This window comes from Lonchura striata, chromosome Z, assembly GCF_050655825.1.
Source record: "Lonchura striata isolate lonStrDom1 chromosome Z, ASM5065582v1, whole genome shotgun sequence".
Taxonomy (NCBI): domain Eukaryota; kingdom Metazoa; phylum Chordata; class Aves; order Passeriformes; family Estrildidae; genus Lonchura; species Lonchura striata.
The window spans coordinates 17,794,890-17,813,102 of NC_140740.1; the positions used below are offsets into that span (position 1 = coordinate 17,794,890).

General features: G+C 36.6%; 1 protein-coding gene across 7 annotated transcripts in view; it reads left to right on the forward strand.

Moving 5' to 3' along the window:
- PCSK5 (proprotein convertase subtilisin/kexin type 5) overlaps nucleotides 1-18,213 on the forward strand; it is a 229,498-nt gene that overhangs the window by 47,596 nt on the left and 163,689 nt on the right. For 4 of the 7 annotated variants that reach the window (XM_085566214.1, XM_085566213.1, XM_085566215.1 and 1 more), the window contains exons 3-4: nucleotides 1,292-1,405; nucleotides 14,639-14,716. In XM_085566214.1, coding sequence (XP_085422340.1) covers nucleotides 1,292-1,405; nucleotides 14,639-14,716 — 192 coding nt within the window. Of the gene's footprint in view, nucleotides 1-1,291; nucleotides 1,406-14,638; nucleotides 14,717-18,213 lie in introns of those variants that run through there. The other 3 variants (XM_021541528.4, XM_021541527.4, XM_085566217.1) reach the window with 1 other exon arrangement.

Consider the following 18,213-nt stretch of genomic DNA (forward strand, 5'->3'; position numbering starts at 1 on the left):
AGGTGAAAATTTAATTTCTTCTTTATGAAGGAAAACATGAAAACCATCCAGCCTCTATAAGGACTGTCCTAGGAATCCTCTTTGGACAAATTCAGAGATGTCTTTCTCCATTTTTTTCTGGCCACGAAGTAGAGGCCAGAGTGCTATGGTGTATCTACCTAAGGATTTGAAGTTGTGTTGTGAAAGCACAGTAGAGAGATTAGCCTGCTAAAGGAAAATATTAATACTGTCTCTGACCAGTGACAAATATGTGAGCTGAAAGTAACTTCTTTGATATATTTGTATGTTTGTGTGCATACACAGATATTCAAACAGTGCACAGTAGGTTGCTAGAAGATGACTGTCTTATTTGGAGAGATGTGAATTAATTTTTGTAGTTATATCCCTTGGAACAATTCTGCAGAAATATAAGCGGCTAGATGTGTGTGAATATACCATGGGCTTTTTCTGTGGTTAATTCATTTACATTTATTGAAACTAGCTCCCTTCAAGAATAGCTAATAGAGAAATAGCTGCAGAGTCCCCTCTGATCTAAAGTTGATGTCACTTTTGGTGTTGCCTTTCTTTGGATGTATTGTGAATCTTTGAAGAGGTGTCAGACAGACAAAAATAACTTTCAGAATTAGATTTTTAACCCTTATATTTATTTTCTTTTTTCAAGCACATTTTTGTGTTTTAATTAGAGCTGTTGCTTAGTATCCAGCTATTTCTCACAGGGGAATGCTTAGTGTAAAATAAAATTCCAGAGTGCCTCTCTGAGACAATCTTGACACTTTACTTGAAATGAAGTTTAATTTTTTTGTTGTTGTTTTTTTTCTCTGAGTGGTGAAGGTGATTGGTCTAAAAGCAAAACTTTTGAATATATTTTTAAATATTTTTATTTCCTGGAAGAGAAAGATAAAAATAAAAAAAAATTCATCCTTATAGAAATTCACTAATTCGTCACTGTAATATGCTAGATGTTAGATTTTGTGTAGGAGTTTTTTATAAATTCAATAGAAGAGTAAGTCTAGTAAAGAAAAATTGGAAAAATGACAGTATTTAAAAGCTAATACCCAATGAAGTCCTTCTAGCAGGGTATTTAAGCAATTGTTCAAGTAGATTTGTAACATTAGCTAAATTGAGTGAACAGTATGTCAAGGTGATCTGCATGATTTTTACTGCCAAAATGAACTCTTTAATATGAAGTATGCCTTGGAGTGTGGCAATGAGAACAATCCGAAGTTTTTGCACATTTTTTGATAACCTGCACAGAACCGTAACATTCTCTGTATGTTTTCCTGTTTGGTAGGTGGAGTGGATACAACAGCAGGTGGTTAAAAGAAGGATAAAGAGGGATTATAAACCTGGTGGTACCCAATCCACTTATTTCAATGATCCCAAGTGGCCAAGCATGTGGTACATGGTAAGTACATGGAGGGTCGTTGACTCAGTTTCATGTTCATGTTTAGTTGTCTCGTTTGATATTATGAAAAGGGGAGGAAGAGCATGTTTTGAAAAAGCAGATTTGGGTATTATTATGTAACTAATAAAAATCTGTTAACTACTTAGAAATATTACAAAGAATTTATGGTGAGCTGTGCAGTAGGAAGCATTTATTGATGCATTCATTCATGAATTCTTCCTATTGCAAGATATCTTACTTATTTGAGGATTAATAAGAAATAAGAATGGAAGGAACTTAGCCACAATGTGTGAGAACCCACTTGTATTGAATACTGAATTGACTGTCCCAAACATAAATGTATTTTGTACTGAAACGCAAGAAGAAAGCCACCAGCACTGACCATTTATTTCCTGTCTGACAGAAGTTATATTAAAAAAAAAAAAAAATCATTTTGTCCTGGTAATTACAGTTGAAGCCTGGAGTGAAACTTTGTACTCACAATGTTTTAAAAAAGATCCTAATTTTTGGTAGGTGAAAATTTTAGAATTACAGAATGGTTTGGGATAAAAGAGATCTGTAAAGGCCTTCTAGTCCAATCCACCTTTCAGTGAGCAGGAGCATCTTAAACTAGATCAAGTTGCTCAGAGCCACATTTGACCTGATCTTGAATGTTTCCAGGGATAGGGCACTTACCATATCTCTGGGTAACCCAGTCCAGCATTTCACAACTGTTCTTGTAAACGACTTCTTCCTTATATCTAACCTGAATCAACCCTCTTTTGGTTTAAAGCCATTGCCCTTGTCCTATTGCCCTTATAGGTGCTGCTAAAAAGTTTGTCCTCGGTTTTCCTAATGATCACCCTACAAATATTGAAAGGCTGCAGTAAGGTCTCCCTGGAACCTTCTCCAGGATAAACAATTTCAATTCTCTCAGTCTTCCTTCATAGGACAGGTGCTCTGATAATAGATACTTACAGCAGTTGCCTCTAATTTTATCAGTAACATAGCTGTCCCTATTTGAAAACCAGTTGTGTTGTCTAGCCACACTACCTCACAGCTGCACCACAATTGCCAGTCTAACACTGAATAGACTTTAGAGCATCAAATGGACTTCACTGTTTGTTTTGTACAACTTTCATAATTCCTCATTTCTGTCACAGGGGGAAAAAAATCCTCACTTTCAAACCTTCTGGGAAGGGACCATTCCTGATGGACTTCATTTACATCCACTGATTAGCTCCATGTATTTGTAACATCATTAGTAGTAGGGGTTTGATGACATTGTTGAAAGCTATCAGTAAAAGTATTAGTGACCATGCTATTTGTTACCATAGCTATTGTCCCTGATGAGATCATCAGGGAGAATAGCTATGGTAACAGAGATCATCAGGGAGAGTAGCTAAAAATATGTGAGTGGATTGACTTCGGGACTGACTTGAGACATATGACTGTGTTTATGATCGTTACCATAGCTCCTTTTGTTAATCTTTCTTAGCTTTATAAGGTGAAGGGGAAAAGATGAGTTCAAGGTTGGTTAATGGTTTCAGACTTTGCTATGCTGAAAGAGGTTTTTAGGTTTCTGGCTGCAGACATGTTGAGAAAGTAGTAAGAGTAACAAGAAATTACTCAAGAGTAATAGTAAATAAGTAAACTGTCATGTAGAGTTTGCATTTCGATTAATAAGTGACTTTGCTGTGGGCTAAGATTGATACCTTTGCCTATTGGATTGGCACAGTTTCTAATAAGGCCATAAGTGCAGTTCAAATTTGTTGACAGTTCTGTTATTCAAAGACTTTGTCAAACCATATGTGATTAATGTTTTTCCTCTCCAAGGTTTTTCTTAACAAGTATCACTTCTTGTAATATTAGTTTTCTAGGCTAGAAATAATACATTTATTTTTGTGTGATATCAATGGCAAAAAGTTACAGGAGATTATCAGGCATTCTTTCTCTCTGAGCCATCACAGCACTAAGAAGAAAGAAAAGATTATTTTCTTCTAACTTCCCTCCCTCAAAGCAAGGAAAGTTGGAAAAAACCCAACTTCTTTAGCATAACTTCTGAATCTTGAGGCATCTGTGCTTAAGAGTAAAATAGAATATTTTTATAGACTAATTAGCATATGACACTTTACCAATCCAAATGTTACTCAAAAGTGACCTATGGAATCAGGTGCAGTTTGCTCAGAACAAACTGACACCAATGGAAAAAAAATCCCTAGTTAACATCCTCTTCAAAATTTTTGCCATTCCCAGAGCTCAGCTACCTTTGTACCATCCTGTTAAATCTAATAAATTTCTTCTCTTCCACTGATGTTGACAAAATAACCTGTTAGCCAATAACTGGATGAACTATATATAGTTTGGTTGGTGACTTTGGCTAAAAGAGGTTGAAGTTAGCTGTTCTGTGGTTTTTTTTACTTGTAGCTAACAATAAAGAGCATCTTCAGAATGACTGAGGTGACTTTGTGTTTAATCAATTTCACTGTACCTGCCAGTTGTTTAAATGAATTTCTTTATCTTGTTGGCATAGGAAATTATAGAAAGTAAATATATTAACATATATTTTAAAAAGAGAGGAAGTAAATATATTTAAAAATAGAAATATATGCAAAGTGGTGGTTAATATAACTAACTTTAGTAGATTTCAGTTAGAGTACTGTTGTTGGCAATTTCTTTTTGTTCCCCACTTCAAGAAGAGCTTTGTAGACTGAAACTGGAATTACACAGGCATAGAGGCACAGATTTCTGCAGTTGTAATTTACCTCTGCTGTGGTGATAGGCTCCACTGGATGGGTTTTTACATTTTTTAAAAATAAGAAAAACATTTTGGATAAGCATAATGAAAACACTATTAAAAAAAAAAAAACTTCTGAAAACATACTCAAATAGAAGTTGGTAAACCTAAGAAAACATACAGTGCCTGGCTGTGCTGTTTCTCCAACAGGTTATGAGACCTTGTTCTGTGGGGTTTTCACCCACAGAACTGGAGTGAAAGGACAAGCAGATCAACAAATGTGAGGTGTTTTAGGGCATTTAAGGTGGAAGAGGATTATAGCATCAAGGCACAGTAAAACCATGTGACTGAGCCATGGTGGAAATGAACATTTACCAGTTACTTGGTAAATAATAATAAAGTAATTTCTTGAACCAAACAGCTATTGTTTCACAATTATAGATGCAGAGTGATGTACTGGGGGGTTTTAGAAAGCTGTTAAATCTGAGAAGCCTCATCAGTCAGTATTTATTGGTCATCAATCATCACATTTATTGGTATATTTACACTGATTTCTGATGTAAACAGGTGAAATGTAATTTATACTGCTGTTGAGAGCAAGCCACACAATCTGGTGTGTACTGAATTACTTGCATGTAGGGCTTGCTGCCTTGAGCTCTGATGCTGAAACCAAAACTTAGGGAAAATTGCTTTCCACTTTCAGTGAGGATTGTGAAGCACGCATTGCTTTGAGCTTCACTGAAGTGTCTGGTGAAGCCAACTTACCTCATTTTTTCAGAAAATTTTTCCAGTATACTATATAGTGCCCTCCAGTTAGAGTTGTGAGTTCCCAGGTGAGCTGTTCATTAACAGGGAGGGACAGAGCCTTTTGCTCTGACACAGTATAGTTGACTCTGGATGGCAGCCAGAATGGGACTAATAAACTTTTATCAGCAGTGAGTAATGTGAGTTTCTGAAGGTCCTGTAGCCATGAAATAAGGTGGAGGTGACAAGTTAGACAGGTAAGTTGCCTCCCTTGGGCCACTGATGAGATCTGTAGGGAGATAGCTTAACCTTGTGCCTCTCCTCCCAGCTCAAGCAAGTGGCAGAGCAGAGAAAAAGATTTTACTTCCCTGGCCTTGCTGTTAATGAGGACCGTGGTGGGTGGGACTGTGAAAGGAGACAGAGGGACAAAGGAAGGAATGACAAAAGCCTGATGAGACAGGCTGGAAAGAGGCAAAGGGAGAAAGAGAGGTCACAGGGGATCTGAGTGCTGGCCAAGGTACAGGGAGGCAGAACTCAAGGAAGAATTTCCTTGAGTTTTCCTTGAATTTTTTCTGCCATATGCTAACACCATAGCAAATGAATACATGTCAGTCTCCTTTACGACCTCCTAAAAGTCTGTTTGAGAGCTAAGGAAAAGCCTCATTCTTTTTATTGCCCTCCCAAGAACGGTTCTCTCCTTTCATCTGTGCAGTGGAAGCCAAATGGCTGTTCTTTCTGAGGTGGCATGGCATGCTTGAAAGTGTTTTGCATATTTTGTAACTTGGTTTGATTGTTGCAAGCACTTTCATATTTTTGGATTTTATTGCATGAGAAGATCAAGCTTTTGGTGTTCTATAAAGTTAAGAAGATGATCTGTGACTTAACTTCAGCAAAAGTGCAGCTAGAAAGAGACACTCTGCCTGCCAAACATTACCTTTCAAATCTGCATGTGGAAACACATACTTTGTTGTTCTCTGTGGACAAGGCAGAACAATAACATGAGGTCAAGTAATACAAATTTGACCTAAATTAATTTCCTTTTGGAAGGCAACAGCACACTTTAGGTAATCAAAATCCTGTAGAAGAGGATTTATCTATTACTGCTGAAAATAGATTATTAAGGCAGATGATTTAGCAAGATTAGCAAATAGTTTGAAGGCAAAAAAGACCAGATAAGCTGGTCTGTTCCTTTGGGATATTCAGTTCTCCTAGATAAGCATACCTGGAAGTGCCCAGCAAATACAAAATGGAAGCCAGCACCATCTGGGGATTCTGCCAGCATTTTTGCTGAAGCAAGAAGAAGCAATACCAAAATAATCTCCATACTTGCTTTGGGAGAGCTTTTCCTGTGTGTCAAAGATTTGGTAATACATGATATAGCAAAAGCACACATTCTTCTACTTTTTAATGTGATTGTATCTTCAGAGGCAGAGCATCCACTCTTATCTTGACAGAATTTATTTAACTTTTTTTTTTTTCTGGGCAGCAACTGAGTTACATTAAGAAACTGTCAGTACTTGTCTGTATAGTGTTGTTTGTGAATTATCACTTGTGTATAATACTGTGTTTTCCTGCACTGCCTTTTTCTAAGTGGTTTTTGCAGTAAGTAAGGAAATTATAATGCCTCAAAATCTTTGCTGAATTTCTAATGATATTTGATAAATATCTGATTCTAGTTTTTTTATGTCATACTGGGACACATTCTGCTGTATTTCAGTTTTTATCTTATATCGCACTTCAGCAGGAAAACTATTGTTGTAAACAGAGACACATAATTACCTGGGATTAATTACCTCCTTTACAAAGGAGAAGAAATCATTGCTTTTTAAGAGCAGATTTCAGGAGCAGCTGCTTAGTAAACTATCCACTTTTCAGATTTTTAAAAATTAAAATCAAGTAATGCCAAATTGCAAAACAATTTCTTAGGCCACACAGTACTGAATACTCTATTAATTTACTGAAAAAGGAGAGATAATTTAATTAATAAAAAAAATACTGATTTGTTTCAAACTTTATATCTTGTTTTGCTGTTGTTTGCATACTAAAATTGCAGATACTTTTGGAAATGTGTATGTACTTAATTAATATTTTATATATCTACTTAATTAATATTTTATACATTATTTCCCCTAAAGAACAAGCATCAGGAATGCAAAAATTACCAAAAGTACACAACCACAGTGCAGAATTAATTCTGAGGCTTGCCTGTCTTGTGGTCTGATTGATAAGAAAATAAATACTGTGACATAGTCATTTTGCCCTTATTAGAAGCATACTCATACACCTATGAGACTTTTAGGAATTTCTGACACAAACAGTTACTATATTACTTCGTAGTCAGGAGACAAAAATTAGGTACTATGCAAGTGTAAGGCAATTTCCTAATCATTCAGTTCATAGGATCAGGGAAAGTCTGGATAATGCTTTTAGTCATGTGATTTAGGTACTACTGTGAGGGGCAGGAAGTTGAATTTAATAATCCTTGTAGGTTCCTTCCAACCTGAGGTATTCCATAATTCTTTGAGGAGAGCTTGGTCTGTGCCAAAGAAGAAACTGGAGAACAGTATTTAGCTCTAGGATGTCATGTTTTGTATTGGTTGTTAAAAATCAGTGTGCCCCTTTTAACTGAAGACAGATGCCATATGGACCCCATGGAATGAGGTAATCAAAACTCCACCTTTCCAGATTCCAGCATCTATGTTCAGTTGTGTCTTCCTGTATATCATGTAAGTGAATGTGGTGACTAAAATTACCAGTTTGCATAGCACCTTAGTTCTTGCTGAGCCTTTTTCAACATTAATTCATGCTCCTTTTTTTATGTATTCTAAAATAGAAACAAAGCACATGCAAACTGCTCCCCCTCCCCCCAGCAACAGAGGAAGCAAATGCATTGAGGACAGACACTTCAATAAGGTGCGTTGTGCACTACTTCATTAAATGTAGGTCACCCTTGGCATTACTTTTAGGTAACTCTGATGTGGTGAAATCTCTGCTGTGCTGACATCTGCTGCTCAAGTCTGGTGGATAGGATTTTCTTCTCAATCAGCAAAGAGTAGATAGCAGGGGAGACTACCAGTACAGCAAATTCCATCAGCGCCATTTTGGAAAGAAGTCCAACAGCTGTTTGCACATCTGCATGACTTCTATATCAGTTTTGATGAAAATTAACCTGAATTAATTAAGTGAGCATTTTGAACAGGAGACTCTGACAGAACAAGACCTCAAGTCTCCTCACGGAGAGGCAGGTGGAGTCTTTGAAAAATACTCCAATTATATATGTGTAGAGCAATAAAGGCAATATCTGTGTTCGCTCTTTGCTGAGATTTTAAATTCTGCAGAACTGGCTGTTTGAAAATAAACTCATTTTCAGCTAACAGCAGAAAAGGTGGTCAGGGAGAGGAAATGTGCAAGCATGAAGAGCCTCAGATTAAAGCCCAAGAGATTAAAGTGTGAATCATTTAAGGTATTAATACTACTTTTGTCTTACCCTTTCTATAGTGATAGAGTTCACTAAATAATGAGTAGCGTGCCATTTAAGCATTTTTCCTGTTTTTGTTTATTTTTATGTGAATTACTGACAGAATAGTTATATTCAGTTTTCAAAACAGTTTGAAACTATACTAAACCCATGTATTATAAACACAGTGGCTTAACAAGGGCAAGATATAGACTAAATACAAAGTGTATAGCAGAGTCTTCCCTCTCCTGTGTCCCTTGGATAAGACAGTTTATTAATAAACAGTAAACTACTGTTTGGGAGTAAAAAAACCTGGTTTGGGTTTTATGATTACCAATTCCTAGTCATACAATTGTATTTGGAGCCAGAAATCCCATTTAGAAAAAAAAATAAGAGAAGTTAAGCAAAGAAAAAGCATTTACAAAGTTATAAAAACTCTTCCATAGCCTGGTTGAAGTTTGAATCACTTTTTCTCGTTATAAGTCTCCTGGTCTGGCTGAAAATAAGCTGTTGAGGAAAGTTTGTTAAATGCTTGTTTAAAGCTTGTTTTCACAAGCCACGTTTGGATGAGCTTTATATGATACCAGCTGTTGAAGCACTGAAATTCATATACCCTTTATTAATAGGACCTCATCTACAAATTAATTGAAATGCAGATTTAGAAACTAATATAGCCTACTTAGAAAGTGTTACACCCCGTACATTTTAGGAGATTAGGAGTCAGTCTGCTTACAGAAAACATGATTCTGAAAAAAAATCCCAATTCTTGTAGACCACTGAATTTGTGTTGAAGAATAAAAAGACCCTTTTCTGATGATGAAATTTCCCAAGACAGCACACAAGCTTGAGGCTCTGTGTTCATATCCTACCACCTACAGTATCTTTGCCCCTAGTTCCTCAATCTTGTCTCCATCCTTTGCATGATAGATCTCTTATGAATGACAGAGAGAAAACAAAATAACAAACAAACAAAAAACAAAATAAACAAACAAAAAAACCCCAACCAACTAAAGAATAAACACCAACAAAAACTCAAACTAAATGAGGATGGATCAAAATTTTTACTGTCAACACTGAGGAGTTGGATGGACCAGCTTTCTTGATGATCTTGACCCTCAGTTTATGGTAGCTATCTTGTTAGTTTTGATTTAATTATTAGATCTATTTGCTACTCTCACATGGTTGTCCTTTTTAAACCATTGCCTCTTGTAATTTCTATCTGCTCCTACTCCAGACTGGTGATGTAATACTACATAAGAGGATAAAAGTATTCTGAAAAGTGAAAGCATTATTCTACTTTGTGCCTGTCCTTTGAAAATGTTTGCCCAAACACACCATAACATTGACCCATTGTCAATTGATACCACCAGTGAGGGAAAAATAAGTTCTGAAAGGTTCCTGCCCTTTAAGGCCACTCACACTGGGCATGAGATGTAGTCTGCTTTCACTGTCTGGCTGCTGCTGCTCCAGCAGTATTCAAAAGTTTCAAGTATTGACCTCACTGTGTGAAGCAGCTTTTATCTTGTTTGGGACTTCAAACACAGTGATACCCTAAGACCACATTGTGCATTGTGTAAACTATAACCACTGACACATTCTGAGGACTAATTCAGCATTTATTCTTCTGAATTAATCTACATGGGTGGCCAAACACTTTTTGAGCTTGTTTTATTGTTACACCAAGGCCCAGAAAAAATCTTCAGTGGTCTCAATATTTGAATGATTCACACAGCGGATTTGTTCCATGGTCTAAAAGGAAAAACCAAATTATGCCTGAGTCATGCATCTCTTCTAATCTCCTGGCTTATAGAAGTTCTATATACAAGTGTGAGCGTGAAGGGAATGGAGGCTATGACCCGTGTTGCCTCCAGGCAGTCACCAAGCAGCAGAGGTCTCCTGATGCAGTCACGTTCTGTAGGGAAGGACAGGGACAATTTACATGTCAGTATATGCATTTAGATTAAAATAACAATAATCATTTAAAAAATCTAACTTATCAGTAGCTCCAAGTTATTTTTCTTGTAGGAGTTTGTCAGTAGGGATACTACTAGGAAATGGATTCATACAGGAAAATTCAATTAGAAGGAATGCATACAATGACAGTATGAGGCAGATTTTCCCCATTTCTCCTTTTGGTGGCAAGGACATTCTAATCACACATGCATTTGTTCATTTGATTAATGTGTTATGTTAAGAGAGGCAAGAAGAAAAGTACTTGTGTATTGAAAAGTTCTCACTTAGAATATTGTATCCATGTTAAATCCTGGCATCCATAAGTCAAAGGATGAGAGGTTAAAGTGGGTAAACAGGACAAAAGTGGCTAAATAGAGGCAAAAGAACAGCTGTTATGGCTGTTCATAAGAATAAAAAGAGAGATCTGTAATAATAAAGTGCTACATGTAATGATGTTGTTACTGAGAATATGTGCAACAAAGTATACAGGCACAGGATCAGATCCCACGCACCTCACTGGAAATAGGCATCCACCTGAATGTATTGCAGATCAAGGACAGATTTAAACATATTCTTAAACTTAATGCATACTTCAAAGTTTTGTTGATTTTACCCAGTGTCTTCCAAAATTAATTGGCTGCTAACTGGCCAAAATTTTGTATTTCAATAAGCATGTCATTATATTAGTTGGTTTTGTGGGTTGTTTTATGCCATATCCTCCATCTCTAGGTGAGTTGATGAGGGTGTCTGTAACAAGAATGAAATGGTTCTTCAGTTGAATTAATAGAAAATAATAATATTTGTTTTTTTTTTTTTCATGTAATATTTATATTACAGAACATCAAGGTTATAAAAGGAAACCAACTTTGTCTTGCTTTTTTTAGAAATCTTTTTTCCTTGAAAATTCATAGAAGATCAACCACATAAACCCATATTTTTCTGTTTTAAAACAATCAATATATATGTAGTCATGCTAATCAACTGAAATTTCTAAAATATTGCGCCAGAGGGAATTAAAGTATTTTTTCAAAATTTTATTCAACTTCTTTTCAAAAATGTTGTCACCCACTCTTAAATGTAGATGTGTTGCATTAACTTGGCATAAAATAAACCATTGCTTTCTTATTAGTTTTCAGCAATCAGAGAGGCTGGGTGTGGGTGAGCCTCATTTCTGATTAAAATAAATTCAGCAACATAATTCTGGTAGAGTTCAATAAGAACTTCCATAAGCAGATTGATGAACAGTGAAGTTAATCACTGCAGTGCTGTAAGTCTGCTGGACTTCAATAGGAACTTGCACAAACCTACAGTCAGCAACAGTGCAGTTTATTGGAGCAACAAATTATAGATTATTTTAGATTGCTGGTGATAAATTCATTAGAACTGCAAAATATAAGTGTTTGTACATGTACTATATATACAGTACTGTGTATAAGTATTCCTGAGTATATTCCAACTCAGTTGGAGTTGCAAAACTCATCCAAAGAGGTGCTCCTGCTTTTGGGAGATGAGCAAACACATTTATTTTCTGCAAAGTTGTTTGTATTCTCATCCTTTGGCCCTAGAGGATTTCAAATGCCAATTTATACTTTTAGGAATAGTGAAGGTAAGTATGTATATTCTGTAATTTCTGTAATTTACATTATGAATGGTTGTGATGGGCAGCCACTTTATATGTAAAATGAGATGTTGAGAGTAGCTCAGAGATTACAGACTATGGGTCTTGTGCAGAGGTGGAGCAGAACAGATGATGATTTGGCATCAGGCCCTCTTCCACCTGGCTGATGGCAGCATTAGGGGTCATTCTCCACCTGATAACCCAAAACTCCATCAGCAGGCCATCATGACCTTAGCCCTCATTCCTGCAAGATGTCAAAAAGGGAAAAAATTCAAATCAAATCATTTGGATGTCTCATGCCAATTTTGTGCTTAGATCTCCACAGCTACTCATCCGTGAACTGACAGGTGCATTTGAGTGGCCTGCTGCCTCTCCAAAGACATGGTAAATAAATTCCTGCTTACTGCAGAACAGTTTAACAGGATGACCTTTAAAATCATCTATTTGACTTTTGACATTCTTGCTTAGCATATCTAATTGAGATTTAGTAATAGTAATTAATGTTTCTGTGTGTATTTAGAGGAGAGTTATTCATTATATGCTTATATTTAAGCCCACATCCAACTGCATAAACTGAAGCTTCCTCTCAAATTATTTGAAGGTAGTTAAATAGCAGGAAAAAAGCTTAGTTCTCCCATATCATCCTTCTTACTGAGGTGTCAGTGGAGTTGCTGACATTGAGCTACATTAGGATCACAGAAATCAGCATCAGGATCTGAATTCCTTTGGTTGATTCTCATTTGGTTTGATTGAGCCTTTTCTTGATTAAAAATCTTACACCTCTTAGTTACACCTTTTAGTCTAGTAAAGAATGTAGGCCATTATTTACTAGAATAAATAAATATTCCTCTTCAAAAATAAATTTGTGTTATTTGCATGCCGCAGTCATGTACCCTTTCAGATAAAATAGGTTCTTTAAGCTTGTTAAGAATCACTTTAAGTTGTGTTTACACCACTTACTTCAGACAAGAAGCATCAAGAAAACAAGCAATATCTCAGTATTCATTCTCCAGTAACATATTCTGTAAAACTCTTCAATACTGGGCACATGCATGTATTGTTCCCGAAATAGCATCACTGCTGTCATTAAGAAAAATGTCTTTTTGCTACCCCACTGTTAAACTATCAAAGAATAATATGTAGCTTCATAGAGCATCTTTTCGAAGCTGTAGGTGACTGTCTATCTTAGATCTTTAATCCTTTTGACTATTACTGGGTTTCTGAAGACTTGCATTTTAAGCCTTGCGCTCTTAATTCTATAGGTAGAATTTTTTGCATGATTTTATATAAAACTATATTACAAACACACTGCTTAAATAGGTTCACCTTCATAAGTGATCCAGATTACTGTCTCTGCTACTCTCTGTACTTTCTGCCACACCAACTTTTCTGTCATCAGATTTGAGAGTGTGCTATGTAAGAACACTGTTTCAACTTTCCTGAACTACAAGTAACAGTGGAGCCTCTTCAGGTTTGAGACTTAATAACTGCACATGCAAAGTAATGTTTCCTTGAACAAACTGTATGTTAAGGAATCATAATGGAGTCAAAGTACGAAGTGATATTCCATATCTTCTGCTAGTTTCCTTATGAGTAGATATATTAAGTGCTTACAGATTCATACCATGTCTCTCATGAACCCAAAGATCTCACTATAGTTTTTAAGGAAGCAAAAACATTTTTGTAGCATGGTTGTTTTCATGGTAGAACATGGAAAAACATTGTTTACTGGAGGTATATTTTATTTCCCTGATAATCCCCCATTTTACTTGGAAGAACCTTTCTAACTTAGTAACATATTTTTGACCATTCATTTAAAAATCATATTTGCAGTTAAACAGCAGACTCTTTGTAGGAGAAACAAAATGAAGAGGGAAAAGACGATCCATTTACAGCTCAGATTTGAAAATAGAGTAGTAAGCTGACATAATTAAGCTAACTGGCAGGAATCATAGAAGATAATGATGGTAAGAGCAGCAAGGGAGAATGCAGAAAGTGTTATAACAAGTACAAAGAGTATTTTATAACTGTAGTACCAGAAAAATAGGTGGACACAGAGGAATTGTCAGCAGTCATAAAATTAAACTCATACCTTTAGTTTGCTTCTGATTGTATATATTTTTTCCTTCTGATGATGCTCTGATCATAGCTTTCTTTGGTTCTTTCTTTGAGAATTTTCTCTGCAGACTTCATGGATTTGTAAAGATGTCTGCAAATTCTGAAAGGTATCATGAATGGATATAATTTAGTGCAAAGACTGCATTATTTACAGTATAAACCAGTAGTCATGAATGTGATTTTCCTCCATTTGTTGTTAGACAAACATTTGATATGCATAAAAGTTCATACACTGAGGTTGTATATTTTCTCTGTCTAAAGGAATACATTCCTATAATATTAGTTAAAACTGTGTTCTCAGATTAGTTCCATATATTCAAATACTTTATTTGCAGCTGGGGGAAGTTCCTTCATAGCACTGCTGAAATCAATAGAATCTATGTGTCTTTAGTGCTGAAGTCAGGATTTAGATTAGCAGCAGCTCCCCAAGACCCTCAAAGCTCAATAGACATCAGTCTGTATCCAGTTCTCCATGAGAACAGTGTTTTCAAGTACACCGGACTTCTCCAGAACCTTTCCCAATACCTGTATTTTCTGACATAGCTAGAGTCCTAACACTGTGCTGAGATTTCCTGTGAGACCCTTTGCAATTTGACAACATTTTTAAGTTTATTGTGTATTTTGCAGTCTTTCTTGCACAGGTGTGTCATAAATCTCTGGACTAACCTTGCTCAACATTGCAGACCAACTTCAAAATTTGATCATGTGAGTCAAATTTCCTGAGACAATAACATGAATAATTGTGTGATACTTCTTTATCTTGTGCAGAACTTTATTTAGTGTTTCTTTGTTGGGTTTTTGGTGATGTTCTTGAGTAATCTTTCCTTTTCCTTCCCAGGCCTCCCTAGCTTCTCTGGGTTAGTTCTCTCATTTAAGCCAGATGATCTCAACTCCAAAATATAACTATCCTCCTATCTAGTGGTTTGGCCTTATCTTCCCAGGTTCAACTTATACTACACAGTGGGCATTGCATTCATTAACCCTAGCACACTCAAATGGTAAAAAGTCTATTGATGCCTGCAACACTTACTTCCCTGTAGGCAAGCTAAAATAGCAGCCATTCATCTTAGTCTTCATCACTACTATTAATGAATTTTCACAGCATGCATTTCCAATGTTAGATGAGACACTTTTATAAGGCTGTCTAAGGAGGGCATGAAGTGATTTCTGCACTTGTGTCTCAGGAGAGTGTTTTCATGATCCTAAAGTTTGTCCTCTGCAAATTATAATCTCCTCTGATATACCTGGACAAATAATGTACCAAGGCTACAATAATCTGGTGGCTGTGGTTCTTAGGGAAAAGGGTGCTAAGTATCAACTAACATAGATGTTTATTCCTGTACTGAATGCACTGTGAAACAGTTTCAGCCTGAGAAACACAACATACATTCTCCATTTCTAGTAGTGCAATATGGGGTTCTCTTCATATTCTGACCTAAAAGTGCCCTGTATTTCCTACCCACTTTTGTTCCTTGAGAAAGAGTACAACATATGTCTTTCCTTCAGCCTCCTGAACGTGTCCTGTTGTCTTGAATAGCTCTCTCTCATTGTCTCTCTGTCCTTCCTTCTCCTCCCCGCCAAGACATCCAGCCATTAAGACCAGATGTCAGCAGGGTATTGCCTCATGGATCAGAGGGACCAGACCACAACATAAAATAGAGAAAAAAGAACTGCAGCTGTGCAAGAGTCCTTAAAAGTTGCATACAAGCATTCAGAGTCAACTTCTCTTCATCTTTTTCCTTGCAAGTCCTCTTATTCTTAGAAGTTTTTAACATCCTTTAAAAAAAAAGTTTCCTGGTCCATCCCCTATCAGTTCCCTGCCCACTTGCAGCATCCCAAAATAGTATATTCTTCTTAAGCACCACTCTTCCTTTTTCACTGTAAAATGAAAAAAGAGGGGAAAGAGAAGGAAGTGGATTTGTGTGAGCCCCAAGCTCCTCCCACTCATCAATCAGTCTCTTGGAAGGTTAGAGCTTAATTGAAGCCATCTGCTCAGGGCTTTCTTTCCATGCAGTTGTTTCAATTCTGTAACATATGTTTACTCAAGGTCTAAGTAAAACCACCTTCCTCTTCCAAGCTCCTTAACAAATGGATGAGGAAGTAATAGTCTCTTGAAAACAGCTTAAAAAGTAAATTGTGAAAAGACTGTCTTTAGTAATGTGGCATGAATCTCTAGAAACTTATGAAAACTATTTTAAAGTAATGATTACCATCTCTCTCTTTAATTGTTTTCTTAGAAATAATGAAAATATCCAGTCTAATTTGAGAGAGAAAGAGAGAGAAATTTGTTCTTACTAGAGAACTGTAACTGCGTGAACTGATGCATAAATAAAAAAGCGTCTTTGGACTTCCTGTAAAACTGCAGTATTTTTCTTTCTTTTTTGTGATTTAGAAAGAGTAAAATAAAAAAATTAGTCAAAGACCATGTAAAATGGTAAAATGTAAAGCATTGTCTCTCTGAGGAGTCGTCCTTTGTAGATACTGAATCCCTAGGCTTGGTAGTGCTTCACTAAGGCTGTTCTTCCCACATACTCTAATTAGTAAAAGAAGTTCCATACTTTTTTGTGTACACTTTAGACTTTAGACAAGGATAAATGCATTTTCATGCTAAGTAGGCTATTTATATGGTATTGATGGTATCAATAGTAGCAGCAGCAATAGCAGTAAGTCATTGTACAGTGATCTTGAGAGAATAAGGCCACATACAGACATACATTTCAATGTAGGCTTCTCTCCTTCCAGTGTTTTTTGGCCCTAACTACAGGAAATAGTTTAATTTTTTCTCTCTCTCTGCCAAAATGTTCTGCATGCTGTTCTTATATTTCTCCCAGTGCTTCCCAGGGAGAGTCCATACACTGATACATACCTTTCAACACACGATCTTTGACACAAGAGCAATGATGCAAGGACATACAAGGTGTACCAGGTCTAATATGCCATTTATTATCATCACTGTTGTTGTTGTTGCTGTAGTTGTTATTATTTATTATTATTATTATATTGTAGTGAATCTTCCACAGTGGTTTTAGAAAGTTTTTCAATGAACTTTTCATATATGCCTCTTAGCAAATGTGGCAGTACATGCACAATAACCATAAATTGTAGCATCCCATGAACTTTCTTCCCTTAGCCGATTCCCAGGCCCACTGCCCTGTAAAGACCTACCATAGAGTCATTCCTCCTGGGGGAAAAGACAAGACTCCCATGTGGACTTCTGGTTCACTGACCCCTGGTTTCTCCTTTCCCTGTCCCCTCACTGGTTGGATACCCCTGGTGGTCGACCCCCCCTCCCCTGGAGACCAATCCCCTTTGCCCTGCTCTAAGCTCCACGCCCACCCCTTCCCTTCTTAAACACCATGTAGTTGTCCTCTGTTTCTTGCTGGGTTCCCTTCATCTGGTGCATTTGATATCTCACTGAAATAAAATCTTTCAAGAAGGAGCCTTCTGCCTTTCTTGCTGAGCCAGCTGTGGTGAGTTTCGTGTGTGGATCTGACTGCGTTGCCTGAATGTTAACCCAACTTGCTTTTCTGCAGGAGAGGTTTGTTGGGAACAGATAATAGGCAGCAGCACTCTCCATCCAACTCTTGTATTTTTAATAAGGCATTTTTAGCTGCTTTTCTTTCTCAGCTTTGAAGCAATCTTTCCAGTTGCCACCACATGGGAAAGAAACAGGACTAGAGGTAGATATCCTATTGGAAACACAGGTTATGGCCCATGTTAGAGGCAGTTGCAGCTGGGAGAGAAACTTTGCTGTCTGAAGTCCTAGAAGAAGGGGAACTTCACACTCCTAAAAAGAGTGAACTGTCATCAGCCTGTGTGAAATGGACATAAAGGGCTTCCCTAAATTAGCTCCTCTTTAAGCCAGCACACAGTTTACAGGAAAAAACATGAAAATTGATTTTAAAAAGTGCCAGTGATGAAAAAGTGATGAACTTGTCTTGAACATAAATTTAACATGTTATGAGTTATTCTGTTTTTGTTAAGAATAGCAGTTTGAACACAGCAAAAAAAATAACTTTCATGAACTCTTTATTTTTCACTATGAAAACGCATGTATGTAGGTTCCTAAGTTACTCTTTTCTCTATATGGTCGTATGAATACTCGTATGAAGTAAGAAGCCCTTTCATACTGTTTTTCTGTTCTTCATTGCTTAAAGAAGCAAAAAATAATGTATGTCTGTGATTGTTTTATTGGCCTCTAA